Raw genomic sequence first — 26,584 nt, forward strand, 5'->3', positions numbered from 1 at the left:
GGCTGCTAGAGACTGAGAGCCAGGCCAGAAGGGGGGCAGCCGCGGGGGTAGGTCCCTGCCAGCCTCCAGGACCCAGAACCGTAGAGGAGAAGGGGCTGCTCCTGGGTTCCCATCCAGCCGCCGCCTTACCTCCTCCACCAGGGTGGCGAAGTGCTCCAGGGAGGAGGCGGGCAGGTCCCCGTAGAGCAGCTCCCTGGGGCCAGGTGGGGCGCTCAGCGGCCCGGACCCCCTGCGCAGGAAGAACAGCACCTTGCCGCGGCCGGGGCTGGCGGTGTACTCGGTGCTGAGCGCCAGCTGCCCTGTCAGGCTCAGCGTTACCAGCAGCAGCGGTGGCTGCCCTGCGGCGCCCTCCAGGAAGCCCCACAGCAGGTGCTGCACCTCGGGGCTGCCCACACAGCGCTCCCAGCGCTCCGGCTTCAGCCGCAGGCTCCGCACCACGCGCTCCCCAAGCAGCTGGACATGGGGATCCAAGGTGGGGGTGTCCCAGGAGCGGCGCCAGGGTTTTTGGCGCCCTAGGCGGAGGTCCTTCCATGCTCCCGGTCTTTGGAGCACTTCAGCAGCGGATCCCGGAGCGAGTGAAGGATCCGCCGCAGAATTGCCTCCGAAGACCCAGAGCGCGGAAGGACCCCCCCACTGCCAAATTGCTGCCCCCCAAATCCTGGTGGTCACCAAAATGGAAGCGCCGGCCCTGGGTTCCGGAGGTCACACAGGGTGCTGGGTTGAGGAGGGAAGTAGTCGAGACTCCAGTGCAGGGGTGTGTGGCCAGGTCACACCCTCGCTCCCTCACCCCCACTGAGCTGCTGGCATCTCTCTGCAGACATTGTCAACACGCCCAAGCCAGATGAGAAAGCCATCATGACCTACGTGTCCTGCTTCTACCATGCCTTTGCTGGAGCAGAGCAGGTGCGTGTGCGTGCGTTTGTGTGTGTCTCCAGTGCAAATGGGGGTGGGGGTGGGGACAGTCTTGGTTGGGGTCTGTGTGGTATCCACCCCCATGGGGCCCCAGTCTCTGTTGGGATCAGTGTGATGCCTGGCACAACAGGGGTCCCGACCTCAGGTGGGGGTGTCTGTGCAGCACCCTGCCCAACAGGGGCCTGACTTTGCTCAGGGTCCATGCAGGGCCCAGCACAGCTCTCTCCCGCGAGGCCCCACAGATGCTCGACAGGAGGCCCCGATCTTGGTCAGGAGAAGGGAAGGACTGTGCTCAGGCTGCTCTATTTCCCCCCCACACCCTTGAGAAGTAATGTGGTGTTTCTCCCCCTACCCCACCCCAGGCCGAGACGGCTGCAAACAGGATCTGCAAGGTGCTGGCTGTCAATCAGGAGAACGAGAAACTGATGGAGGAGTACGAGAAGCTGGCAAGCGAGGTACCAATCCATCCTCCCCTGAAGACGCCATGTCCCATCACCCCAACACCTGCTGGAGGCTTGCTCCCAGGAATGAGCGCGCTGGAGAGAGGCAGCAAGGCCCTGAATGGGCATCAGGACTCCTGGGTTCTGGCCTGGCTCCAGCAGGGCAGGGAGATCTAGTGGGTTAAAGCAGTGGGAGGGGCTGGGAGCCAGGTCCCCTGGGTGCAGTGGGAGTGATATACTGGCCTGATGGGGTGCAGCTGTATTAGTTAATGCTTGGAGGGGAGGGGTGCTGAGGGCCAGGCTGAGGAGTGAGGAGCTAGTGTTGGGCTATGTGCCTGTGGCTCTCCCCCAAGGGCCTATAGGGGCTGGAGTGACCCAGCACTGCCCCCTGCTGGCCCTCACCCTCCCCACGGCTCCCCACAGCTGCTGGAGTGGATCCGGCGCACCATCCCATGGCTAGAGAACCGCGTGGCAGAGAAGAGCATGAGCGCCATGCGGCGCAAGCTGGAGGATTTCCGGGACTATCGCCGAGTCCACAAACCACCCCGCGTGCAGGAGAAATGCCAGCTCGAGATCAACTTCAACACCCTGCAGACCAAACTGCGCCTCAGCAACCGGCCTGCCTTCATGCCCTCCGAGGGCAAGATGGTCTCGGTGAGCCATGGCACAGGGAGGCCATGCACCTGCCATGGGGCCCTTGGCACCTGCAGGGGGATCTGCCATCCATCCATGGACACTGTCTCTGCTACCCTGAGCGGGGATGAGGCCTGCATGGCACATCCATGGGGCATGGGTCCACATGGGGCCGACAGATCCCTGTTGTGTGATGGTGCTCATGGAGCACGGAGCCACATTTGCTCAGGGGGCAGGGAGCCACATGTGCCCGGGTGGTGGTGCCCACTGGATAGGGAGCTATGTGTGCCCAGGGGGCAAGAAGGCATGTGTGCCTGGGGGCAGTGCCCATGGGGTGGGGAGCCACATGTGCCCAGGGGTTGGTGCCCACTGGACAGGGAGCCATGTGTACCTGGGAGGCGATGCCCATGTTGTGTGGAGCCACGTACTGAGGGTGGTGAGGACACACACCGGGCATGGACTATCACAGAGCTTGTCTGTTGCTGATGGGGCCCAAGCTGGGGTGTCCAGGGGCAGTTCCTGCCCCCCAGGTGGGCATAGGGTGACTGTGATCTGGGTGCTGCTGCCCCAGGGGACGGGCAGGGGTGAGGCAGGGTAGGTGGCCAGCTCCAGCACTTCCCTGGTGCTGTGTGTGTGGGAGGAGGGGGCAGCACCCAGGCTCACGCATCTCTCTCTGCGGTGGGGGTAGGATATCGCCAATGCCTGGAAGGGGCTGGAGCAGGTGGAGAAGGGCTATGAGGAGTGGCTGCTGACCGAGATTCGCCGCCTGGAGCGCCTGGAGCACCTGGCTGAGAAGTTCAAGCAGAAGGCGACGCTGCATGAGTCCTGGACCAGAGGTATCAACCCCCTGTCCCCATGGGCCAGGGATCCCCCCAGCCCCTTCTGCTACAGGGCTCCCCCACCCACATCCCTCACTACGAGAATACCCCTTTCTGCTACAGGGATCACCCTGCCTTCTCCTACACCTGCACTATGGGGTACCCTCACTGTGGATCTCCCGCAGAGGGGACTGCTCCAGTCCCCGACCCAGGAGGGCACTACCCCTCAGGCCCTGCCCCCCTACCCTGGGCTCCTCCCAGCCCTCTGGGACACGGTGGGCTCTGCCCTCAGTGATGCCCGTGTGGGCATTCCCCCTTCAGGTTCCTCCCTGCCCCAGAAGCCCATAGGGTAAGGCGCAGGGGGTACAAAGGGCAGAAGCTGGTGGGTTGGGGTTGGAGAAGGCTGGCCAGGCTCAGACTATGCTACCTCTGCAGGAAAGGAGGAAATGCTTTCGCAGAGGGACTATGAGTCAGCCTCACTCATGGAGGTGCGGGCGCTGATGCGCAAACATGAGGCCTTTGAGAGCGACCTGGCCGCCCACCAGGACCGCGTGGAGCAGATTGCCGCCATCGCCCAGGAGCTTAAGTAAGTGCTGGGCCTGAGACACACACCCCAGTCAGAATCCCCATGCCAGAGCCAGGGAGAGAACCCAGGAGTCCTGACTCTCAGCCCCCTGCTCTAACCACGAGGCCACACCCAGCTCCTAGTGCCCGGGCATGTGGTGTCCCTAGCTAGGTGGGCAGTATCCAGGGCTCTGTGCCCTGCCCCGTGGCAGCCCAGTTGCTCTGTGCCCTGCCCCATGGCTGTGTGCCCTGCCCTGGGGCAGCCCGGTGGCTCTGTGCTTTGCCCCATGGCTCTGTGCCCTGCCCCGTGGCAGCCCAGTGGCTCTGTGCTTTGCCCCATGGCTCTGTGCCCTGCCCCGTGGCAGCCCAGTGGCTCTGTGCCCTGCCCCATGGCTCATTGCCCTTACCTTCCCACCATCTCTCCCCTCCTCCGCAGTGAGCTGGACTACCATGATGCCGCCTCGGTGAACTCCCGCTGCCAGGCCATCTGTGACCAATGGGACACGCTGGGCACCCTGACACAGAAGAGGAGGGACGCGCTGGAGGTGAGAGGGGGTTCCGGATGGCGGGGAGCTCCTGCTGCCAACCGGAGTGGGGAGGGGTGTGGCTGGAGAACAGGCCTGCCCCGGTGCAGGGGCTGGGAGGATGGTAGGTGCCCCTTCCCCTCTAACTCTCTGGCTCTGCCCCGCCCAGCGGGTGGAGAAGCTGCTGGAGACCATCGACCAGCTGTACCTTGAGTTTGCCAAGAGAGCTGCCCCCTTCAACAACTGGATGGATGGTGCCACCGAGGACCTGCAGGACATGTTCATCGTGCACAGCATTGAGGAGATCCAGGTGCGGCCCACTGGGCCCCTGGGCTAGATCCCTGGCTCTGGGAGGGGAGTGGGGTCTAGTGGTTAGAACAGGGAGCACTGTTTTCCTGCTCTGTGCCTTAGTTTCCTCTCTGTGTATGAATCCCTCGGCCCCCTGCTCTCTGGGGTCAGGGGAGGTGGGGGAGTCCAAGGGGAGAATTAGGGGAAGTGGCGGGGCTGGGGCTGGGTGGGAGCGGGACAAGGGAAGTGGGGGATCTATGGGGTGTGGCACAATGAGCCACAGTGTCCCTGTGTTGCTCTGCTCAGATGTCCAGAACCGTAAGCCCTGGTGTTACCCCTCAGTCTCAGCAAGACAGAGCTTTGCTGGAGAGAACAAAACCCGCTTTCTAGCTAACACACTTAATTTCCCAAAGTTCCAGCCTTTGCCCGAGCAGTTTTCTCAACCACCTCAAGTTTGCAGCATCTCCAGCCCCCACAGCCAGGGGACCCAGCTTTCCTAGGCTCAGAGGCACTGCTTCCTCTGGCCCCTCCATGATGGGTAATGAGAAGGTCTCTCTGTTCCCCCTGTGTCACCAGAGGCCATTGTCCCTGCATCCAGAGCCAGAGGGCGGCCTGGGGTGCAGGCTCTGTCCCAGGCATGATCACTCAGATGTCTCTTTCACCACTTGTTAGCTTAATGGCTTTGTTTGCCTTATATGTAAATATCCTGTCACTTCCAACCAGCCAGCTGGGTCACTGCCCCTTGCGCTGTCCAGGCTGGGTGGGGGCTCTGCCTTCCTAACGCGCTGTAGGAACATACAACCAGCACATCAGTAACTCTGGGCAGAGCCCGTGCAAACATCCCACAGGGATGTGGGGACCAGCAGGCCACTGCTGTACTCACCAGACCTAGCAGGACACGTTCTGCCCCCAGCGTGGTGGGGAGTGAGGGCGTCAGGCCGGATCTGACACAGGGCTGTGGGCCCTCAGCCCATGGGCCGTGAGGGGCTCTTAGGGCCACACTCCCCCCATGGCGACTGTCCCCCTGCCCGCAGAGCCTGATCACGGCCCATGAGCAGTTCAAGGCCACGCTGCCCGAGGCCGACAAGGAGCGCATGGCCATCCTAGGCATCCAGAACGAGATCCAGAAGATCGCCCAGACCTATGGCATCAAGCTGAGCGGGGTGAACCCCTACACCAATCTCTCACACCTTGACATCGCCAGCAAGTGGGACATGGTGAGTGCGGCCACTGGGAGCGGGGACCCAGCTGACCCTCCCACCCCCTGATTGTGTCTGTCCCACCCCACTGTCCAGCTAGCCATCTGACCCCGCAGGCCTCACACCCCCTGCCTGTCTGTCAGACTGTCAGTGCCTCTCTGTCTGGCCCTGCCTCCCCAGCCCCACTGCTCTTGGGCCCTGGCCTTCCCGAGCTGGAACCCCACCTTCCCAGCCCATTGCACTCAGCCTCCTCCCATCTGGAGCCCTGTCCCACAGCCTCTCACCTGCTGCTCCCTCCCCCACAGGTGAAGCAGCTGGTGCCACACCGAGACCAGACGCTGCAGGAGGAGCTGGCGCGGCAACAGGCCAATGAGCGGCTGCGGCGCCAATTTGCTGCCCAGGCCAATGTCTTGGGGCCCTGGATCCAGACCAAGATGGAGGTGAGAGCTCTAGTGTGTGGATTCTAGCCACGGCTCTGAGAAGGGAGTGAGGACTAATGGTTGGGGGGGCTGGGAGTCAGGACTCCTGGGTTCTAGCCACAGCTCCAAGACAGAGAGGAGATCTTCAACAATCTGAAATTCAAAAAAGAGTCTTACAACAAGTGGAAACTTGGTCAAATTACAAAGGATGAATATAAACAAATAACAAAGTATGTAGTGACAAAATCAGAAAGGCCAAGGCACAAAATGAGATCAAACTAGCTAGAGACATAAAGAGTAACAAGAAAATGTTCTACAACTACATTAGAAGCAAGAAGATGACCAAGGACAGGTAGGCCCATTACTCAATGAGAGGGAAAACACAACAGAAAATGTGGGAATGGCTGAAGTGCTAAATGACTTTTTTTTTGTTTCAGTTTTCACCAAAAAGGTTAGTAGTGATTGGCCGTCTAACAGTGAATGCCAGGGAAAATGAGGTAGGATCAAAGGCTAAAATAGGGAAAGAACAAGTTAAAACTTACTTAGACAAGTCAGATGTCTTCAAGTCACCAGGGCCTGATGAAATACATCCTAGAATACTCAAGGAGCTGGCTGAGGAGATAGATGAACCATTAGTGATTATATTTGAACATCATGGAAGACGGGAGAGATTCCAGAAGACTGGAAAAGGGCAAATCTAGTGCCCATCTATAGAAAAGAAATAAGGACAACCCGGGGAATTACAGACCAGTCAGCATAACTTCAGTACCCAGAAAGATAATGGAGCAAATAATTAAGCAATCAGTTTGCAAACACCTAGATGATAATAAGGTGATAAGTAACAGTCAGCACAGATTTATCAATAGCATGAAATTCAATAAGGACAAATGCAAAGTACTCCAGTTAGGAAGGAACAGTCATTGCACACATACAAAATGGGAAATGACTGCCTAGAAAGAAGTGCTGTGGAAAGGGATCTGGGGGTCATAGTGGATCCAAGCTAAATATGAGTCAACAGTGTAACACTGTTGCAAAAAAAGCAAACATCCTTCTGGGATGTATTAGCAGGAGTGTTGTAAGCAAGACACGAGAAGTAATTCTTCCGCTCTACTCTGCGCTGATTAGGCCTCAGCTGAAGTATTGTGTCCAGTTCTGGGCGCCACATTTCAGGAAAGATGTGGACAAATTGGAGAAAGTCCTGAGAAGAGCAACAAAAATTATTAAATGTCTAGAAAACATGACCTATGAGGGAAGTTTGGAGAAGAGAAGGCTGAAGGAGGGACATGATAATAGTTGTCAAGTACAATAAAGGTTGTTACAAGGAAGAGGGAGAAGAATTGTTCTCCTTAACCTCTGAGGATAGAACAAGAAGCAATGGGCTTAAATTGCAGCCTGGGAGGTTTAGGTTGGACATTAGGAAAAACTTCCTGTCAGGCTGGTTAAGCACTGGAATAAATTGCCCAGGGAGGTTGTGGAATCTCCATCACTGGAGGTTTTTAAGAGCAGGTTAGACACACACCTGCCAGGGATGGTCCTGTTACTACTTAGTCCTGGTGGATTGGAGTAGGTGAGTAGATGACCACTTGAGGTCCCTTCCACTTCTATGATTCTATGAGTCTATAATGGTTTGAGCGGGGGAGCGGGAAGCAGGGAGCCAGGACTCCTGGGTTCTCTCTCAGCTCTAGGAGGGGAGTTGGGTCCAGCAAGAAGAGCAGGGCACCCTGTCCTCACACAGTGACAGCCCCTTGCCCCCACAGGAGATTGGGCACATCTCAGTGGACATCAGTGGCTCTCTCGAGGACCAGATGAATCATCTCAAGCAACTGGAGCAGAACATCATTAACTACAAGGCCAACATCGACAAGCTGGAAGGCGACCACCAGCTCATCCAGGAGGCCCTGGTCTTTGACAACAAGCACACCAGCTACACTATGGAGGTGAGAAGCCAGATGGGGCTGTGGGGCTTCTTGTGGGGGGCTCTCCAAGTAGGGATCGGGGGCTGACAGGGGCACTCGGGAGAGGGGATGACTAAGGGTGCTCTGAGAGGGGCAGAGGGTCTCAGGGGAGGGGTTTGGAGGGGAAAGTTGTCATGAATCATGGGGGGGATATGTGGTTGTGCTTTGTGTGTAGTAATGTTCAAGAGTGATGGGAGGGTGATCTCGGTGGGGTGATCCCCCAGGTGTTGTGATCTGCTCTCCTGTCCCCACAGCACATCCGAGTGGGCTGGGAGCAGCTGCTGACGACCATCGCCCGAACCATCAACGAGGTGGAGAACCAGATCCTGACCCGCGATGCCAAGGGCATCAGCCAGGAGCAGATGAATGAGTTTCGGGCATCCTTCAACCACTTTGACCGGGTGAGATACGGCCCTTGGCATCCTAATGATGCTGACCCTGCCTGGATAGCCTTGCCCCCATCAATAACTTCGCCCCTGCCTGGATAGCCCTGCCCCCATCAATAACCCTCCTCGATAACTCCACCCTTACCCAGATAGCCCTGCCCCCGTTGATAACCTTTCTAGATAACTTCACTCCCCTCATCTGTCTCCCATCTAGATAACCCAGCTCCCCACCACTGCTGCCCACAGCCAGCTTTGCTGGTGCCTCATAGTCCCAACCCACAGCTCTGCCAATGCCCCTCAATCCTGACACAGCCTGAGTGTGTGGGGGCATGAATGGCTCACAGAAGTGGAGCTCTGCACCCTAATGGAGGTCCCTGTGAGGCTTCTGGGGGGACTTACTGGTAGCAGGAGCTCAGGCTGCCTGGGCTGTACCCCTGCCAGGTGGGTCTGGTCCCTGGGGGCACATTACTGGCTTGACGTCTTCTCTTCCCTCCCTGCCTCCTGCCACAGAAGAGGAACGGGATGATGGACCCTGATGACTTCCGCGCCTGCCTCATCTCCATGGGCTATGACCTGGTAAGAGATCCCCCCGGGCCAGGAGGGCCAGTACTGGCTGTACTGAGTCCCTGCCCCACTCCCTGCAGCACAGTGCCCCCTAGTGCCACACTGGGCTCAGCCCCAGCCTCACCCCCATTCCTGCCCTCCAGGGTGAGGTGGAGTTTGCCCGGATCATGATGCTGGTGGATCCCAACAGCACGGGCGTGGTGACGTTCCAGGCCTTCATTGACTTCATGACCCGCGAGACGGCTGAGACTGACACGGCTGAGCAGGTTGTGGCCTCCTTCAAGATCCTGGCATCAGACAAGGTCAGTCCAGCCACGTCCCCCCCGAGACCTCTCGGAGGGCTGTGCTGGGCTAGGAGCGTCTTTCTCAACTTTTGGGGCCTGTGGGGTAGCAGCTGATGAAGGGCATGGGGCTGGCCTTGCTGCAGTGCATGATGGGATTAGTAGCCTCTCTAGGTCACACTGAGCCAGCTCCCATGGGTCTGCTGGAATTTCCCTTGGATCTCTTGTCTGCTGTGAAGGTATGTGGGGGGCAGGTTTTATTCCGCACTGCCTCCACTGGCCCCCACGGATACTCCCCTGCCCCAAGCCTGTCAAGGACCCTGAGTCAAAGGCTGCGGTTCAGGAGGATTCCCCCCTCCCCAGTTTTGGATGCAGCGTCACCAGGGTCTCAGAGCATCTTGGATCTGGGTCATCTGCCCATGTAGTTAGACCAGGGGTTCTCAAACTTCATTGCATCATGACCCCCTTCTGCCAACAACACTTACTACACAACCCCAGGAGAGGGGACCGAAGCCTGAACTGCCGGGTGGGGGGTTGGGGGGCCAAAGCCCAAGGGCTTCAGTCCCAAGCAGAGAGTCTGTAACCTGAGCCCCGCCACCCAGGGCTGAAGCCCTCAGGCTTCAGCCCCAGACAGTTGAGCTTGAGCTTCGGCGCTGGTCGTGACCCACTTTGGGATCCTGACCCAAAGTTTGAGAACTGCTGAGTTAGACCCACGCAGCCAGGTGGCACTGCAGCAAGTCCCCGGGAGAGACTGTGCTAGAACAGTGAGTGTGGGCAGTGCAGGCCCAAACAGGCCCCACAGACCTCGCTCCAGCACTGCCCTCCCCTGTGCTTGTCTCCCTAGGCTAGCCAGGGCCCCTGATGGGTGGGGGAGGGGGAAGGGGGGCTAGGCTGCTGCCCACTAACCATCTCCCCTCCCACCTTACAGAACTACATCACCGTGGAAGAGCTGCGGCGGGAGCTGCCCCCGGAGCAGGCCGAATATTGCATCAGCCGCATGACAAAGTACAGCGGGGCTGATGCGGTGTCAGGCGCATTGGACTACGTCTCCTTCTCCAGCGCCCTGTACGGGGAAAGCGATCTGTAACCCCCACCCTGGGAGCCCCTGCTGCACCTCGCAGGATCGACATCCCTCCCCCCGATCGGTGGGGGGAACCTGCCCTGGATTCCCCCACCACCACCCTACCCCATGGAACAACAACACTGTGGAGCCCCATGCGGCCTGGACAGATAGATGGGGATCTGTCTGGGTTAGGACCCTCTATCCCCCACGTCTCGCCTCCAGTCCTCCCCAAAGCCCAGCTCTAGCTAGGAGCCGCCTCATCTCTATGTCTTTGTTGCTGCCCCAGTAGATGCGCACTTGCCTAGCCTGGATCAGCACCCCTTGTTCCCCAGTCTCAGCACCTCCTTTCCTCCTCTGGGTGTGCTTTGGACCCCAACCTTCCCCCTCGCTGCCTCAAAAATGCAGGAGGTGGGACCAGTTCTTGGCATGTCTGTCCCCAGCTAAGGGGCTCGCTGCACTGTCGAGGGGTCCTATGGCCCCCATCTCTGTGGCTCTGGTGCAGGGAGCTGTGCACTGGGGGTGGGGCACGAGGAGCAGACCTGGGGAGCAGAGCCAGGTCGGGCTGGGCCAGGTGCGCTCCTTACACCCGCTAATAAATGAAATATAACAGAGAGACCCACCAACCACCTGGCTTCTGTACAGTGCATGTGGGAGAAGCTTCACCCCCTGGGCTGGAGAGGATCTTAGTGTGTGTGTGCGTGTGTGGAGGTGAGAGCAGTGCTCCCTGGGGGAGGAGAATCAGTGCATATGGGGCAGGAGGTGAGCAGAGCGGTGCCATTCTCAGGTTCCCAGATGTTTTACAAGCACTGCTGGGAAAAGGTGGCGCCTGTCTTGCAGACAGATCTGAGTGAGTCCATTTGGCTGCAGCACTGGCGCGTGAGGTGCCCACCAGCCAGTGTGGATGCAGATGTACCTGTACTGTGAGCAGCTCTCCAGCCAGCCACAGTGTAACTTGTCCTTCTGCAGGGAGCTTCCTGGGAAAAGGTTTGCACTCTGCTGCCTCGGGGCATGGGGATTGGCAGCCACCTGCCATTACAAATGTGAAGAGACTGAAAGATCAAACCCTCCACGTCCTGTGATTCCTCACCTGTCAGCGCCCAAGCTGGTGGGCGTCTCCAACCAGCCTTTGCCAAGATAAACATAGAGCGGCACGTACTATAAAAACCCTACCAAAACCACGCGCCACAGCCCACACAGCTCTCTCCCTTTGGGGCGAGGCTGAGCAAACCCACTGGGATGGATGCTGGTCATGTCGCTTATTGCACCACTAGTAGGCGCTCCAGTTCTCCGGGAGGCTGGTCTAAGAGCCATTGAAGACAAGACCAGAGAAGCGAATATAGCCTATTACTAGGGGATGGAAGGGTGGGATGAGGTCTAGGGTCTATGGGAGTTAGGCACCTCGATGGCTTTGTGGCTCTGGGTCTAGGTGTCTTCTGCTTAATTCCTACATCGAGATTGAAGCCCGAAATCCCCATGAAAAGTAAAGTCGTTGTTAATGCGGGTATTGCAGTAGGCCCTGTGAGCAGCAGTCATGAACCCCATTCTGCTAGGTGCTGTACAAATAAACCAGCCAGGCAATCCCTGCCCCCAGAGCGCCGCCAGCCTTACTACAAGGGACAACAGATGGAGCTGGCTGGACGGGAGCACAGGGAACCAAACATCTCTTGTCAGCAGGAGAGGCCGTGAGCTCTGTGCACCAGCAGCCTGAGCAGTGCCACCTTTTCTGCAAACAAAGGAGGGTTTTGCAACGGGATTGGCAGGAGACCCAGAAAGTCACGTTGTGGGTGTTTATGAGGAGCTCCTCCCAAGTGGGTGGGGCAGTACAGGAAAAAGCACCAAGGGGCTTGATTGGCAATGTAACGAGTGGGCAATGGAGGCTGGTGTCACAGGCTGATGGCAAGTGGCTATCACCTCGATAGCAGATGGAAGGTGATAGATTGGCTGGGGCTCGGCTGTGAAGGGATTTATGTGGGGGTAAAATGTCACTTGTGTGCCATAGCTGGTGGTGTTTAAACAGCTAGGATGGGTGGGTGTCTAGCCAAAAAGGAACCCACCCCTGCAGCAGCACTGGGATCGAACCAAGGTGTCCTAGCTCATAAGGTCTGTGTGGGAATCTAGTGGATTACAGTGTTGGGGGACTTAGGAGGCCTGGATTCTATCCCCAGGTCTGTGTGGCCTTGGGTAAGTCACTCCCTGCAGGGCTTGGTGCTTCTGTTGCTCCAAGCTCCCTGCCTGGAGCCTAATGCCATGAATTGATGGCTCCTGACGCAACCCATTTCGTCAGAGGATGCCTAGCATGGAGGGAGAGGAAGTTCTCTGCACTCTGTCACCAGGGACAGATGCTGTAACTCCAGGTGAAGGGAAGCCTGGCACAGTGGGAAAAATACTCAAATGCTGCAGTGATTGGCTGGTTCTCAGCCCTTCAGGGGCAAGTTGGATGGGCTTACCTCTGCTGCTGAGCATGATGGGAAAGGAGCCTTGTATAAAAGCCCCTGTGCAGGCAGTAGTAAGCCATTTGCCAGTGTGGTTCCTTGAGGTATATGTGGCAGAGAAAGGAAGGCTGGGTCCTAAGAATTTTTTTTCCTGTTAATTAAGGTTTTGGTGACTTGAGTGTTTTTTATTGTGGCTGCCTTGGGGCAGGGGAAGGGGGAGTATATTACTGTGGTGAGGGAAGGGGACTTTTTAAATCCTTTCTTTACTGTGGTATGTGTGGCAGTTAGAATTCCTGGCTTCTAGCTCCAGCTCTGGGAGGGGAGGTTTATCTAGTGCTTAGAAAAGGGCAGACAGGATTCCTGGGCTCTATTCCTCAGCCCTGTGTGATCCTGGGGAAGCTATCCACCATCTATGCTACAGCTGTGATTGATCCAAGAGCCTTCGATTTAGCAAAGACCAACCAAATCAACAGCAGATTGCTCTTCAGTCAATCCCTGTACTCTGCCCCCACTGAGGGTATGTCTATACTACCCGCCAAATCGGTGGGCAGCAATCAATCCAGTGGGGATTGATAGACGCGATAAATCGATCCCCGCGCCCTCTCCTGTCGACTCCAGTACTCCAGCATCACGAGAGGCGCAGGCAGAGTGGATGTGGGAGCGGCAGCAGTCGACTCACCACAGGGAAGAAACCACGGTAAGTCGATCTAAGTACATCAACTTCAGCTACGTTATACATGTAGCTGGCATTGCATAGCGTAGGTCGACTTACCGCAGTAGTGTAGACACTTACCTCTGTTGGTAAAATTAAGCCAATACCTCCCCTGGGACAGGTGCTGGCTTTGGATGCTCTGGGGCAGGAGTACCCAGGGGGAAAAATTGGTGGGTGCTCTGCACCCACTGAGTTCCCTGCTTCCCCCACCCCAGTTCACCTTCACTCCACCTCCTCCCCTGAGCATGGCTTGTCCCCGCTTCTCCCAGTGCTTGATGCCGCAAAACAGCTGTTTAGCAGCAGCAAGCGCTGGGAGGGAGGGGGAAGAAGGGGAACACGGTGCTCTGGGAAGAGGTGGGGATTTGGTGAAGGGGTCCAATAGGGGTGGAGTTGGGGCAGGGATTTTGGGGAAGGGGTTGGAATGGGGGTGGGACTGGAGGTGAGCACCCACCGGCACTGGGAAAAGTTGGCGCCTATGCCTGACACGTATTATGTTTGATTCATTACCACACTGGATTGGGAGTGGCCCTAGTGCTACAAGACTGCTGTTAGATAAACGAGTGTCAAAGCAGCGAAAAGTGCGGGGATGCAATTAGTGAAACCAGATCCTTGTACATTTCTGAGCTTCCACACAGTGGGGCTGTTCGTTGCTAGTGTAGGGAAAGATTCCAAGGCCAGAGGGACTTGTTCTGAGTCTCCAGCCAGACTCCCTGCAGGACATTAGGCCAGAGGAGCCCCACAGTCACTCCTGCCTCCAGGTCAGATCTGGTGGTGGAGCCAGAGCATGGCTTTTAGAGCCATCTGGCCTGCATGAAAAGCCCCCAAGGAATGAAGCATATCCCCCCCCACCCTAACTTGGCCCCGGGGGAGCTGCCCCACTGAGGACTCACTCTTCCTGCTAAACATCTGCCTCTTGTTCCCAGTGTGGATTTGTCCAACATCTGCTCCTAGCTACTGGCCCTGCTTGGCCTTTGCAGGAGACTCAAGCCCCTTTGGGTCAGAAATCTTTGCCTTGCTGATTCTAACCCAGGAGCCAGCTTCCCCGCATTAGGATGTGAGAACAGCTATACTGGCTCAGACCAATGGTCCATTCTAGCCCATTATTCCTGTTTGCAGCAGTGGCTGGTGCCAGATGTTTCAGAGCCAATAAACATAACAGGGCAATTTATCAAATGAGTCAGCCCCTGTAGTCCTAGCTTTTGGCAGTTAGAGGTTTAAGGACAATCAGAGCATGGGGCTGCATCCCCAACCATGTTGGCTACTTGCTACTGAGGAACCTATCCTCCATGAAGTCAGCTAATTCTTTTCTGAAGCTGTGTAGTTAGACTTTTGGCCTGACAACAATCCTGGCAATGAGTTCCATGTGCTGACTGTGCCTTGTGTGAAGTGTTTCCTTATGTTTGTTTTAAGCCGGACGCCTAGTCATTGGGTGACCCTGGTCTGTGTGTTGGGTGAAGGGGTAAATAACACTTCATTTGCTTTCTCCACACCAGGCCTGATTTTTGTTGCTGGGGGTGGAGGGAGTTTGCAGGCCAGAGCCTGTTGGTGCTGCTGCCAGTGAGAGCAGAAATGTTCCTGCATGGTGGTGGAACAAACTGGGATATTTTAAGGAGCAAGTGAGAGACTGCTAGCGAGCCCCTGCCCCCCCATAGCCAGGCATCATCTCCCCTAGCCAACGTGCAGGCCCCTACAGAGGGATTTCCCCCCAGTGTAAGCTTTTACTTAGCACATCCTATAACAGTAGCAGCAGCTACTAGGCTGTATAGGGTAGTGCCCCTTTCCTACAATAGCACCACTTGCTCCCAGGCAGAGCTCCCTGCTACAGAGAGAGGGAGGATCCCTGATCTGCCCCTACACTGAGATCTGCCTCTCTCCCATATATCTCCCCTCCGCAGGGACCTAGCGATCACAAGCACTAGTCCTTTGCTGGCCCCTGATATAGTAACCACTTGGCTGGGGACGGGCATGCGCAGGAGGACCAAACACTCCCCCCCACAGAAACTGCGCATGCGTCATGGTGCACGCGCAGTCTCTGCCCCATTGGAGATGGGGGGAGGGGGTGCTCCGCTCGTATTGGTTGGGGTGGCGGCATAAGCCCAGAAGCGGCCTATGCGTGAGCGAGTAGAGGCAGCAGCACCTGCAGCACCCGAAGCCAAAGGCAAGAGGAGTGCAGAGAGTGCCTACCCCGCACGGGGACCCAACCCCGACCCTCAGTCACTAGCGGGGCGTGGCCACGGCGGTCACAGGCTCACGGACAGCCGAGGCCCAGCTACATTCCAAAGAGACGCTGTTTGGTCCGTCCAAACTGGGCCCTGCCCAGGCAGCAACTTGAGCTGGCTGTGGGGAGGGGCAGAGCTGCAAGGCTCAGACCCAGCAGGGCAGGCACAAGTGGCTGCCTGTTGGGTTTGCTAGAAGGGGCAATGAGCAAGGCCGCCCGGGGGAGGCAAGTGGGGCAATTTGCCCCAGGCCCTGCAGGGGCCCGTACGAGAATATAGTATTCTATAGTATTGCAACTTTTTTTTTATGTAAGGGGCCCCTGAAATTGCTTTGCCCCAGGCCCCCTGAATCCTCTGGGCAGTCCTGGCAATGAGGAAGCAGAGTCCAAGCTACAAATTTTCTGTCTGCACACTAGTTTCAGAGCTGTGTTAACGATGGTCAGGTGTAAACTTCTGAAAGACCCACCCTAAGGTGGTGGGCAGAGTTATGAAAACCAGGTGCTGAGGTTGCTCCTAAGTGAGGGTTTACTGCAAAACGTGTAAGAATGGCCCTACAGGGTCAGACCAATGGTTGCACTAGTCCAGTCTTCCTGACTAGAGTCCAGGCTTCCCTTTAAACCTGCTGCCTATTAATGTTGTTTGCACACCGCCCCTGCCCACCCCCAGGTCCTATATGCATAGCTGGGATTATGCTGAGAGATCCTTTTGTAGCTCATAAAGAGGACTGGTTCCAGTACAGACCCCACCCCCATGGGCACCACTATTTACCTCTCTCCATTCCCAAAACTGATCATTAAGTCCTATCTTTTAAACCAGTTACTGACCTATGACAGGACCTTCCCCCTCTCTCATCCCATGACACTTTACCTTGCTAAAAAGGCTTTCTGAAAATCTAAGTGCTCTGGATCCTTTTTGTTCACATGCTTGTTGACTGACTCTTCCCCAATGAACTCTGTTCGTCTGTGTCTGACAATTTTGTTCTTTACTAGAAGTCAGGCTTACTAAGCTATAATTGCCAGGATCACCTCTGGAGCCCTTTTAAAAACTGGTGTCAGATTAACTATCCTCCAGTCATTTGGTACAGAAGCTGATTTAAATGATATTACCCCATTGGGATGGGAGAAGGGCCTGTGGTAGCAGCCCTCAAAATCAGTAGAAGACAGACAAGTTAGCACACCTTCCAAAGTACTTTAATAATAAAAAAATATATCTCTTGCTCTCAGGCGGGGAGGGGGGCTGTCGGGTCTGAAACCCGTGCCCCAGGTGTCAGGAGCACACAGAGAAGCCAGAACTGGTTGCAGACAGAGAGCAAATAGGGATGTCTCCAAAGAAAGCTGGGTCAGTCATGGGGTGCAGGAGCAGGAGGAAGAGCACCATGCCCAGTACATAGGAGATGACAACAGTGAGGCGCTGGGGATGCTCCAGGGCAGCACAGATGGCAGGGAAGCCAATGTAGTTACAGAAGGAGTGGCACAATACAGGGCCAATCAGGTGTCCTGGATGGGAGAAGAGAACACTTTTTTTTTTTTTTGTAACCACAACATGCCACAACCATGCATTCATAAGCCTAGAGATGAGCTGAAGCAGCCCTGTGACAGCTTTGTGGGGACTGGAGCCAGTGTTCTCTCTAATTTTTTACATGTGTGGAACTAATTTTGTTACATGGAGGTGATGTGTGACACAAGGTGGGTGGGAGTCTGGAGTGCAGACTGCCCTGCAGGAGAGGCAAACCCCTGGAGCCCACCTGGTTATAAGGGAGGAACATGGGCATAAACAGGGAAAGGGACTCTTTCCAAGACAGGCATCTGGTCTTATCTCAATAGAGCCCCTGTGGCAGAGGGTAGAGAAATGGCTGGTGGTTCCATGCCAGGCTGGGGAGGGAACTCTGCACAGGAAGGCAACCTGCAACACTGACCTGTCCTAATGAAGATGAATGCTGTGTAGGCCCCAAAGACAGCTGTGTATGAGAACTGGAAAGCTGCAGGAGAGAGCAGAATCTTTTAGAGAGCCACTGAAACTCCCTCATACAGCATCACCACTGATCACTTCTGGCCAAAAACTGTGTGCGCTTAAAACAGGGTTGCAACATCTTCCCCCACCACCAGGGATCCAGAGAGAGGCCAAACTAACTACAGTTATGTTAATTAAAGTCACTTTCTAGATTACAATTTACATATAGTGAACAAAAGAATTTTGATTTAGATAATACAACGGATTTGAACATAAACCCCACCCTTCACACTGTTTTGAGCTCCAGCTTCAATAAAGACACATATTCCTTGATGTGTTGGCTTCTTGATTGATTGAACGATTAACCCTCCTCTGCCAATGTCTTTGTTCTTGTCACTTCACCTTGTCTACAGGATATTTAGTAGCCCTATTTCCCTCACTGGTCTCCTGGAACTTTTCCTCTTTCTAGATATTATCCCTTCTGTGGCTATTTCAGCTCTGTTACTAGCTCCCCTTTGACAATGGAACTCAATCACCAGGGTTGTATCCACTGGCTCCCCACTTACCGTATCCCTTCTTTTCTTGCTGCCTTGCTCACCACTGGCAGCTTCCCTCCAGACTTCACCAGCTGTTCTGGAGGGAAGCTGCTGTTCACCACCCGCCCCCAACTCGCTCCAGACTCTTCCCAGCAACTTGCACTGCTCTCATTGTGTTTTTGACCCCACAGCCTCAAATACCGTGGGACAATTCATATTCCTCTCCCCAGAGATGGCTGCATCTCCACACCTGTGGTACAGACACACATCATTGGTGGCAGACCGGGAGTGGGAGTGAGGGAGGGGATTCTCCTCAGTTAAGAGCCAGAGACAGGCACAGGGGAGCTCCAGGGCTGGCTAGATGTGTGGGGTTGCTCTAGGTAGGGATTTGACCATAATTACCTCTGCCCCTGGTAATGAGGAGGAAATGCTAGCAGGTTCACACGCAACCAGCTGCACCCAGAGCAGGCTAAGGTAGTGCTGGTCTAGGGGTCCTTAGTTCAGGACCATCACCCTGGCAACCATTTCCTACCTGCCGACAAGAAGATGCTGGCCACACTGCCCTGGCGGAACCGTAGCTGCTCAATAACGTGGTGGAAGTGAGCTGGAAGAGGGAAATGTCCATCAGTGCCTGTGGCCAGCCCGGCACCCCCTCCCCAGCCTCCACTGGCAGGAGCTGATCTGAGAAGAACCCTGCTTGGACCAGGCTGCACCAACCCCACCTGCACCTGCTCCCCATCTCTGGGAGCATGCTGGCCCCTAGTGGGCACCAGGCAGGGGGTTGTGCATAGGGCTGAGGGTTCTAATCCATGCTCCTGAGCCCAAGGCAGACACCCCTAGCTCAGATGGGCTTGCTTTGTGCTCAGTGGGCCTGGGGAGGGGAGTAGAGAAGCTGAACTCGGCCTCCCCCCACACACTGTTCCCTTGCCAAGCTGCTCAGGGGGTGGAGGTAGGATCAGTGCAAACCCCTCAGCCCCACTGGGTTCAGGAAGAAGAAGGTAGAGAGAGAGAAGGGGTGGGGAAAAGTGACGTGAGAAGGAGCAATGCTGGGCTTAGGTCCCATGCCCCTGACTCTGCCCGCACCACAACCTAGGGGTGGGGGATGGAAGCTGTGTTCAGAGCCATACTGTTGACCCTGCCTGGATGCTTTGCAGTGGCTGAGGAGGGGGCTCTGCCTATCATGAGGCAGCTCAGTCAGGGGGCCTGAGCAGTGCTGGGTACTCACCAACCCCGAAGAAGAGCGGGCAGGTGAAGATGGCTGGCCCCAGGCCAGTGCAAGGGATGAGCATGGGCAGCATACAAGCCCGGAACACCAGCTCTTCCGTCAGGGGTGCGATCACCTGGTTGCGGAGCCAGCGCATGTCACTCAGGCACAGCGCCCAGAAGCGGGGGTCTGCAGGGACAAGGAAGGTAGCATTATGTGTCTGGCATTGCTGGAGGTCTCTGGGATGTCCTGTGGAGACCTGGCACAGAGCTCCCCGCACCAGTGCTGCTGGGGCATCTCATCTCAATAGATCCGAGCAAAAATAGGCCGAGGGTGCCCCCTCCCATGACTCTGGGACCCCCTTCTTTGTCCCTGTGCACTCCCACTAGCTCTGAGCGGCTCCCAGAGGACATAGAGCTCTGGTGATGTACGCCCCCTAGTGCCCTTAGCTCACCACCAACACTCCCTGCAGCTTGCCGTTACAGGCAGCATGAGCCAGGGGTACAATCCTGGCTCTACCAATGGCCTCAGGTGAGTCCCTTCCCCTCTCCACGTCCCAGTTTCCCCTCCCACCATTTGTCTAGCTAGACTGTGAGCTCCTCAGGGCAGGGACTGTCTCTCACTGTGTCCGCGCAGCACTCAGCACGCAGCATGAGAGGAGACGATTTTGGTCTGTGTTCCTACCTGCTACCATCATCTAAATAGCAAGGCCTTACCAAACATGACCTTCAGTCCATCAACCCAGTCCCAGGGACAGTCCATTGAGAGCTGAATGAGGGGCCCAAGAAACAGGACCTGGCACAGGAAAGGAGGTGCTGAGTGAGCGTCCCCTTTGGCATTCAGGTTTACCCCAGCTGTCAGTCCTGTCCCCACCAGAGACAGCAGCCATTGTTCAAACGTCACATAAAGGATCTGGGTGCCTGGCTTCCTGGCATTTTAATGGGCACCTAAAGCCCCTGGGCAGTTTGGAAATCTCTGCTCAGCACTTCTAGAGATGGCATCTGGCTATTAAGCCCAGTCTGCCCAGTGAGTCATAGTCCTTCTGATTGATCTCAGAGGGGCAGCTCTTTTATGCCCAGTTTGCTAGCAAGGTCAGGACAGAGCAGCCTGCACCACATCCCCACAATGGAGGAGTCCATGCCCTGCAGCGAGGGCAGCAGCACAGGGCAGACCACTGAGCCTGGCATCTCTTGTGTTTGCTGGCATGCCAAAGCAAGCGGGGCTGGGGAGAAGGCAGTTTGATGGGCAAACCATTGGCCCCCAAGAGAAAGCAGGCACCTGCTCCCAGCAAAGCCTCTATCAGGGGCCTGGCAGGTTGGGGCAGGGCAGCCCTAGGGCATTAGCCCTACACATACCATGGTGAGCAACAAGGGCAGTAGAGTCGCTGGCACAATTCCCTCCAGTCGGAAGCCCAGCAGAACTAGCAGGGATATACCTGGCTGAGCAAAACACAAGACACATGTGGATCAGGACCATGCAGGCCATCACCCCCTGGCCCAGCCCTGCAGCCAGCTCCCACACCCCAGTGCATAGGGCTCAGACACCTTGGGCTAGTCCCTTCTCCTCTCGGTGCCTTTGTTTCCCCTCCAACCCTGTGTCTGCTTAGACTGTGAGTTCTTCGGGGCAGGGCCTGTCTCTCACTGTGCCCCTGTGCAGCACCTATCACCATGGGGCCCTGATTTCGGTTGGGGGGTCTGTGCAGTCCCCAGCATGACAGGGGCGCCTGATCTTAATCAGGGTGTGCAAGCACCCATGTCATACAACACTCAGAGCCAGAGGGTGAGGCAGTGGCTGGCACAGCACTAACTAAAAGGATTCTCCCTGATGGGATTAGGTAGGAAGGAGGGGCAATGTGAAGGACCAGGCTAGCTGCAAGGGAGTCCCAGCTTGCTACATGAGTCACATGACTACTTTCCCAGGTAGGCAGCCTAACTTGCAGATGGGTGGGGGAGGGGAGGGAGGCGATAGAGACCAGGTGACAATCTTACCTTAATGCCTGTCAGCTCTTTCCAGAGCCAGACGAAGAGTGGCGAGAGGCTGGAGACAATCAGAACGCTGGTGAATCGCCGCTTGATCACGGCTGGGTGGTCTCTGCAAATGGAGACAAACCTTTAGGGTGCAGAGGAATGGAGGCTGCTCTGTTGTGTGGCCTAGGGTCTAGGTCCTCAGGACTCCTGGGTTCTGTTCCTGGCTCTGCCACGAACCCACCATGTGACTTTGGGCTATGCTTTTCCCTTTGTGTGTCTTGATGTAAGCCAGGGGTGTTGGGCTCATTTGGGGGAGGGAGCCGAATCCCACTGTTAATGACAATTTGATGTTGGGGACAGAATTCCCCCACCCCATTCCCCTCTGGCCTTTATTTCTCCTCCTTCCCCACCCACCTTTCCTGAGTTCCCTCCTTCTTCCCCATCTTTGTGGCTCTTCACATCTAATGATTTTCCTGCCAATTCCCACAACCTCTCCTATTCCATCTGCTTACTGGCCATGCAACATTTAACACCGGCATTTGTTTCCCATAGAGGACTGAGGCCTTCATACTTCCTCCAGCCATCATTTCAGCCTCTCTGCAGACTCAGGAAGGCAACACTACGTCAGTTCCCTTTATTATTATTATATGAATTGTGCAGTCATGGCCCAGAACTCCACTGCACCCAGCGCTGCATAAACTTGGAGAAAAGAAACAGCCCCTCTGCCCCAAGGAGTTTCCATTCCAAGGCACTGGACAGTTTCTCCCAGGGCCAGAAGCGATGGCCTAGCTCAGTGGTCCCCAATCTTTTTTGTCTGGCGGGCACCAGATGACGAGCCACGGAGGACCGTAGCGGCAGACAAACATTCGCCGAAATGTCGCCGACAAGCGGCAACGTCAATAGGCTTTGCCACCAACAAGTGGCGTCATCCAGAGGCGTTGCCGCCGAAATGCTGCCGAAAATCTGTGATGCCTCTGGATGACGCTGCTTGTAGGCGGCATTTCGGTGGATGCTGGTCTGCTGGCCAGTATGTGGGGACACTTAGATGCTCACTCACTCGGGCAGGTGGCTGGAGGGATGGTGGGTGGGTATCAGGAGAGGGGGTCACTCACCAGGGCAGGTGGGTTGGTACCGGGAGGGAGTGGGTCACTCACTGGGGCAGATGCCTGGAGGGGGGGGCTGGGGGGGGTTGGTATCGGGAGGAGAGGTCACGCACCAGGGCAAGTGGGTCAGTCCCAGGGGGACGGGGGGCTGTCATTCACGAGGGCAGATGGGTCGGTCCCTGGGGGGCTGGGTCTGTCCCGGGGGGGGGTCACTCACCGGGGCGGTCCTGGATATGTGTGTGTGTGTCATTCACCTGGGGGGGGGTCGGTCCCAGGGGGGGGTCACTCACCGGGGTGGGGGGGCGGTCCCGGGTATATGTATGTGTGTGTGTGTCATTCACCAGGGCAGGGGGGGGTCAGTCCCGGGGGGGTCACTCACCGGGGGGTGGTCGGTCCCGCGTATATATGTGTGTGTGTGTGTGTGTGTGTGTGAGATTCACCAGGGCGGGGGGGCGATCCCGGGGGGGTCACTCACCGGGGCGGGGGGGCGGTCCCGGGGGGTCACTCACCGGGGTGGGGGGGGGCGGTCCCGGGTATATGTGTGTGTGTGTCATTCACCAGGGCGGGGGGGGGGCGATCCCGGGGGGGTCACTCACCGGGGCGGGGGGGGCGGTCCCGGGGGGGGCCACTCACCGGGGTGGGGGGGGGTCGGTCCCGGGTATATGTGTGTGTGTGTCATTCACCAGGGCGGGGGGGCGATCCCGGGGGGGTCACTCACCGGGGCGGGGGGGGGCGGTCCCGGAGGGGGCCACTCACCGGGGTCGGTCCCGGGTATATGTGTGTGTGTGTCATTCACCAGGGCGGGGGGGGCGGTCCCGGGGGTGTCACTCACCGGGGCAGGTGGCTGTTCCACACGTAGAGGCTGCCCACGTAGGCGCAGGCCAGGCTGAGGCAGGCGAGCAGCGCGGCCCAGCAGAGCGCGGGGGAGCCGGGGCCCGGCGCCGGCCCAGCCGCGGGGACCCAGAGGGAGTTGACCGGGCCCGGCGCCTCCGGCCAGCCCGGGGCCGCATCCGCTGCAGCCGACATCGCCCGGCCGGCCCGGCCCGCCCCCCGTGACGGGGAGAGGCGGGAGCGAGGGAGGGTCCGGGACGGGCCCAGGCACCCCCATAGCGCCCGCGGCCTGTGCACCGCGCCCCGTGACGGGAGAGCCGGGCCCTCCCCGCGGCCCGGGGATCTGTGCGCAGCCCAGCTGCCTGGTCCCCCCTCTCCCTTCCGGCTACTCCCCGGTTCCTCCCTCGCTACTCCCCCAGCCCGCCCCGGTCCCCGCGCCGGCCTCCCCGCTCTCTCCCCAGCCCGCCCAGGTTCCCCCCCCCCGCTACTCCCTAACTCTCCGCAGTCTCCCCTTCCCCACTACTCTCCCTGCGCCCCCCCCCGTGACTCCCCTTCCCCACTACTCCTCCAGCCTGCCCTGGTCCCCCCCTTCCCCACTACTCCCCCAGCCCTCCCCAGTCACCCCACCCTCCCCCGGCTACTCTCTAACTCTACCCAGTCCCCCCTCTTCCCCACTACTCCCCAGTCACCCTTCCCACTACTCCCCCAGCCTGCCCCAGTCACCCCCCTTCCCCACTACTCCCCCAGCCCTCCCCAGTCACCCCACCCTCCCCCGGCTACTCTCTAACTCTACCCAGTCCCCCCTCTTCCCCACTACTCCCCAGTCACCCTTCCCACTACTCCCCCAGCCTGCCCCGGTCACCCCCCTTCCCCACTACTCCCCCAGCCCTCCCCAGTCACCCCACCCTCCCCCGGCTACTCTCTAACTCTACCCAGTCCCCCCTCTTCCCTACTACTCCCCAGTCACCCTTCCCACTACTCCCCCAGCCTGCCCCGGTCACCCCCCTTCCCCACTACTCCCCCAGCCCAACCCGTCACCCTCGCTCATCCCCCAGTACTCCTGTTTCCTCCCCAGCACTCACCAGTCACCCCTCATTACTCCCCCAGTCAGCCCCCTCCCCATGCTACTCCCTAACCCTGCCCGGTCCCCCCCCTTCCCCGATATTCCCCCAGCCCATCCTGGTCATCCTTGCTCTTCCCCCAGTACTCCTGGTCTCCCCCCACTACCCCTCCTCCCCAGTCACCCCCATTACCCCACCAGCACTCCTCAGTCACCCCCATTACCCCCCCCAGGACTCGACAGCCACCTCGCCAGCACTCCTGGTTCCCCCCCGCCACCTCTCCCCTCCAGCTACTCCTCGGCACTCCCTGATGTCACATACCCCAGTGCAAGTCCCCGGAACTTTCAGATCATTCTCTTCCCTTACAACCCTTCAGCACTCCCCCCCGCTTCCTCCACAGCATTCCTCACTAATGTTGGGACTCATTAAGAAAGGGATAGATAATAAAAGACAGCAAAAAGACAGTTAACTTTTCTGTAACTGGTGTTCTTCAAGATGTGTTGCTCATGTCCATTCCACAGTAGATGTGTGTGCTCGGCATGTGCACTGGTGCCTGAAGTTTTTTCCCTAGCACCACCCATAGGGGAACACCCCTGGTGGCCCCTGGAGTGGTGTCTCCATGATGCCATATAAGGGGCACTGCGCGCTCCTCCACTCGCAGTTCCTTCCTGCCAGACAACTCCAACAGAGGGGAAGGAGGGCGGGATGTGGAATGGATATGAGCAACACATCTCGAAGAAGACCAGTTATGGAAAAGGCAACTGTCTTTTCTTCTTTGAGTGATTGCGCATGTGTATTCCACATTAGGTAATTCCAAACTATACCTGTTGGAGGTGGGTAGGAGTTCACAGACTCTCAGGATGGAGTACTGCCCTGCCAAACCCAGCATCCTCTCTGGTTTGGGAGACGATCGCATAATGCAAAGTGAAGTGTGAATGGAAGACCTTGTGGCAGCCCTACAAATGTCCGGAATGGGAACATGGGCTAAAAAGGCAGCTGACCAGGCTTTCGCCCTAGTCAAGTGTGCCCTTACAATCGGCGGCAGGGGTATCCCCGCCAGATCATAACAGATACAAATACACAAAGTGATCCAGTTGGAGAGCTGCTTAGTGGAGATCAGCCGACCTCTCATGTGCTCATCTGAGGTGATGAACATCTGCGAGGACTTCCTGAATGGCTTTGTCCATTCCAGGTAAAATGCCGGAGCCCATCTCAAATCCAGAATGTTGAGGAGGTGCTCCTTACTGGACGCATGGGGCTTGGAACAGAGCACCGGCAGGAAGATGTCCTGACTCTTGTGGTAGGTGGAGATCACCTTGGGGAGGAACAAAGGATGTAGTTGGAGCAGGACCTTATCCTTATGGAATACTGTGTATGGAGGTTCGGAGGTCAGGGCCCTGAGCTCCGAGACCTGTCTATCTGATGGGATCACCACCAGGAAGTCCACCTGCAAGAGGTGCGACCAGGAGCATATAGCTAGCAGCTCAAATGGGACCCGTCAACTGGCCCAGTACCAAGTTCAGGTCCCACTGCTGGACTGGGGGCCTAATGTACAGGAGGAGATGATCCAATCCCTTGAATCAGCCAGTCATAGCATGGGAGAATACCGTGTGTCCCTGCACCGGCGGGTGGAAGGCCGATATAGCCGCCAAGTGCACTTTAACGAACGGGGGTGCTAGGCTCTGGGCTCCAAGGTGAAGGAGGTAATCTAAAATGAGCTGGATCGAAGCAGCCACGGGCCAAACACCCAGACTGACTACCCACTGGGAAAACCGAGACTACTTTGCCAGGTAGGCCTGACACGTGGAGGGCCATCTGCTTTCCAAGAGGACTCGCTGAACCCCTTCTGTGCACGTTCTTTCCTCCCGGCCTAACCATTGAGCAGCCATGCCGTGAGGTAGTGCCGCTAGGTTGGGACGGAGGAGGTGGCCTTGGTCCTGGGAGAGCAGGTCCAGGTGGAATGGCAATGGCAACAGCCACATCGGGGCGACCGCCAGGCTTGTGAGGGTCCTGTACCAATGTTGCCTAGGCCATGCCAGGACAATCAGGAGCACCCAGGCTCTGGCCATTTTTATCTTCTCCAAGACCTTGCCGATCAGTGGGATCAGGGGGAAGGCATAGAGAAGCTGGCCCAACCAGGACAGGAGGAAGGCATCGGAGATGGTGCCAAAGCCCAACCCTGCCCACCCCCGGAGCAGAAGCGAGGATACCAGCAGTTCTGCGGAGTAGCGAACAGGTCCACCTGGGGAGTTTCCCACTCTTGGAAAATCCTGTGCACCACCTCTGGGTGTTGTGACTCATGCTGAGAGGAGAAGTCTCAGCTCAGGCGATCCGCCCACAAGTTCTGGGTGCCCAGTAAGTGGTAGGCTTGTAGGCAAATGTTGTGGGCTATACAGAAGTCCCACAGCCTGAGGGCTTCCTGGCCGAGGGCAAAGGAGCAGGCCCCACCTTGCCTGTTGATGTAAAACATCGAGGCTGTGTTGTCCGTGAGAACCCTGATCACTCTGCCCTCCAGGTGCGAGCGGA

At 57.3% G+C, this 26,584-nt stretch overlaps 2 protein-coding genes across 2 annotated transcripts in view; one reads left to right on the top strand and one right to left on the bottom strand.

Annotated features, from left to right (window-relative positions):
• The window catches only part of ACTN3 (actinin alpha 3), a 34,332-nt gene extending 23,662 nt beyond the window's left edge, over positions 1 to 10,670 (top strand). The window contains exons 8-21 of the mRNA XM_030569222.1: positions 818 to 903; positions 1,275 to 1,367; positions 1,776 to 2,006; positions 2,674 to 2,821; positions 3,239 to 3,389; positions 3,804 to 3,912; positions 4,061 to 4,201; positions 5,214 to 5,396; positions 5,684 to 5,818; positions 7,555 to 7,734; positions 8,007 to 8,153; positions 8,649 to 8,714; positions 8,846 to 9,004; positions 9,912 to 10,670. Of these exons, the coding sequence (XP_030425082.1) occupies positions 818 to 903; positions 1,275 to 1,367; positions 1,776 to 2,006; positions 2,674 to 2,821; positions 3,239 to 3,389; positions 3,804 to 3,912; positions 4,061 to 4,201; positions 5,214 to 5,396; positions 5,684 to 5,818; positions 7,555 to 7,734; positions 8,007 to 8,153; positions 8,649 to 8,714; positions 8,846 to 9,004; positions 9,912 to 10,070 (1,988 nt within the window). The 3' untranslated portion in view covers positions 10,071 to 10,670. The remainder of the gene's footprint in view (positions 1 to 817; positions 904 to 1,274; positions 1,368 to 1,775; positions 2,007 to 2,673; positions 2,822 to 3,238; positions 3,390 to 3,803; positions 3,913 to 4,060; positions 4,202 to 5,213; positions 5,397 to 5,683; positions 5,819 to 7,554; positions 7,735 to 8,006; positions 8,154 to 8,648; positions 8,715 to 8,845; positions 9,005 to 9,911) is intronic.
• Positions 10,671 to 16,578: 5,908 nt separating this feature from the next.
• Positions 16,579 to 23,207, bottom strand: RCE1 (Ras converting CAAX endopeptidase 1). Its single transcript, XM_030569223.1, has 8 exons — positions 22,999 to 23,207; positions 21,085 to 21,187; positions 20,452 to 20,535; positions 19,813 to 19,891; positions 19,118 to 19,285; positions 18,425 to 18,496; positions 17,322 to 17,384; positions 16,579 to 16,902 (listed from the first exon to the last, which is right to left on the bottom strand). The coding sequence occupies exons 1-8, from the start codon at positions 23,190 to 23,192 to the stop codon at positions 16,673 to 16,675; spliced, it is 993 nt and encodes a 330-aa protein (XP_030425083.1). The 5' UTR covers positions 23,193 to 23,207; the 3' UTR covers positions 16,579 to 16,672.
• Positions 23,208 to 26,584: the final 3,377 nt, after the last annotated feature.

The sequence above is a fragment of the Gopherus evgoodei genome, chromosome 7 (genome assembly GCF_007399415.2).
Source record: "Gopherus evgoodei ecotype Sinaloan lineage chromosome 7, rGopEvg1_v1.p, whole genome shotgun sequence".
Classification (NCBI taxonomy): Eukaryota; Metazoa; Chordata; order Testudines; family Testudinidae; genus Gopherus; species Gopherus evgoodei.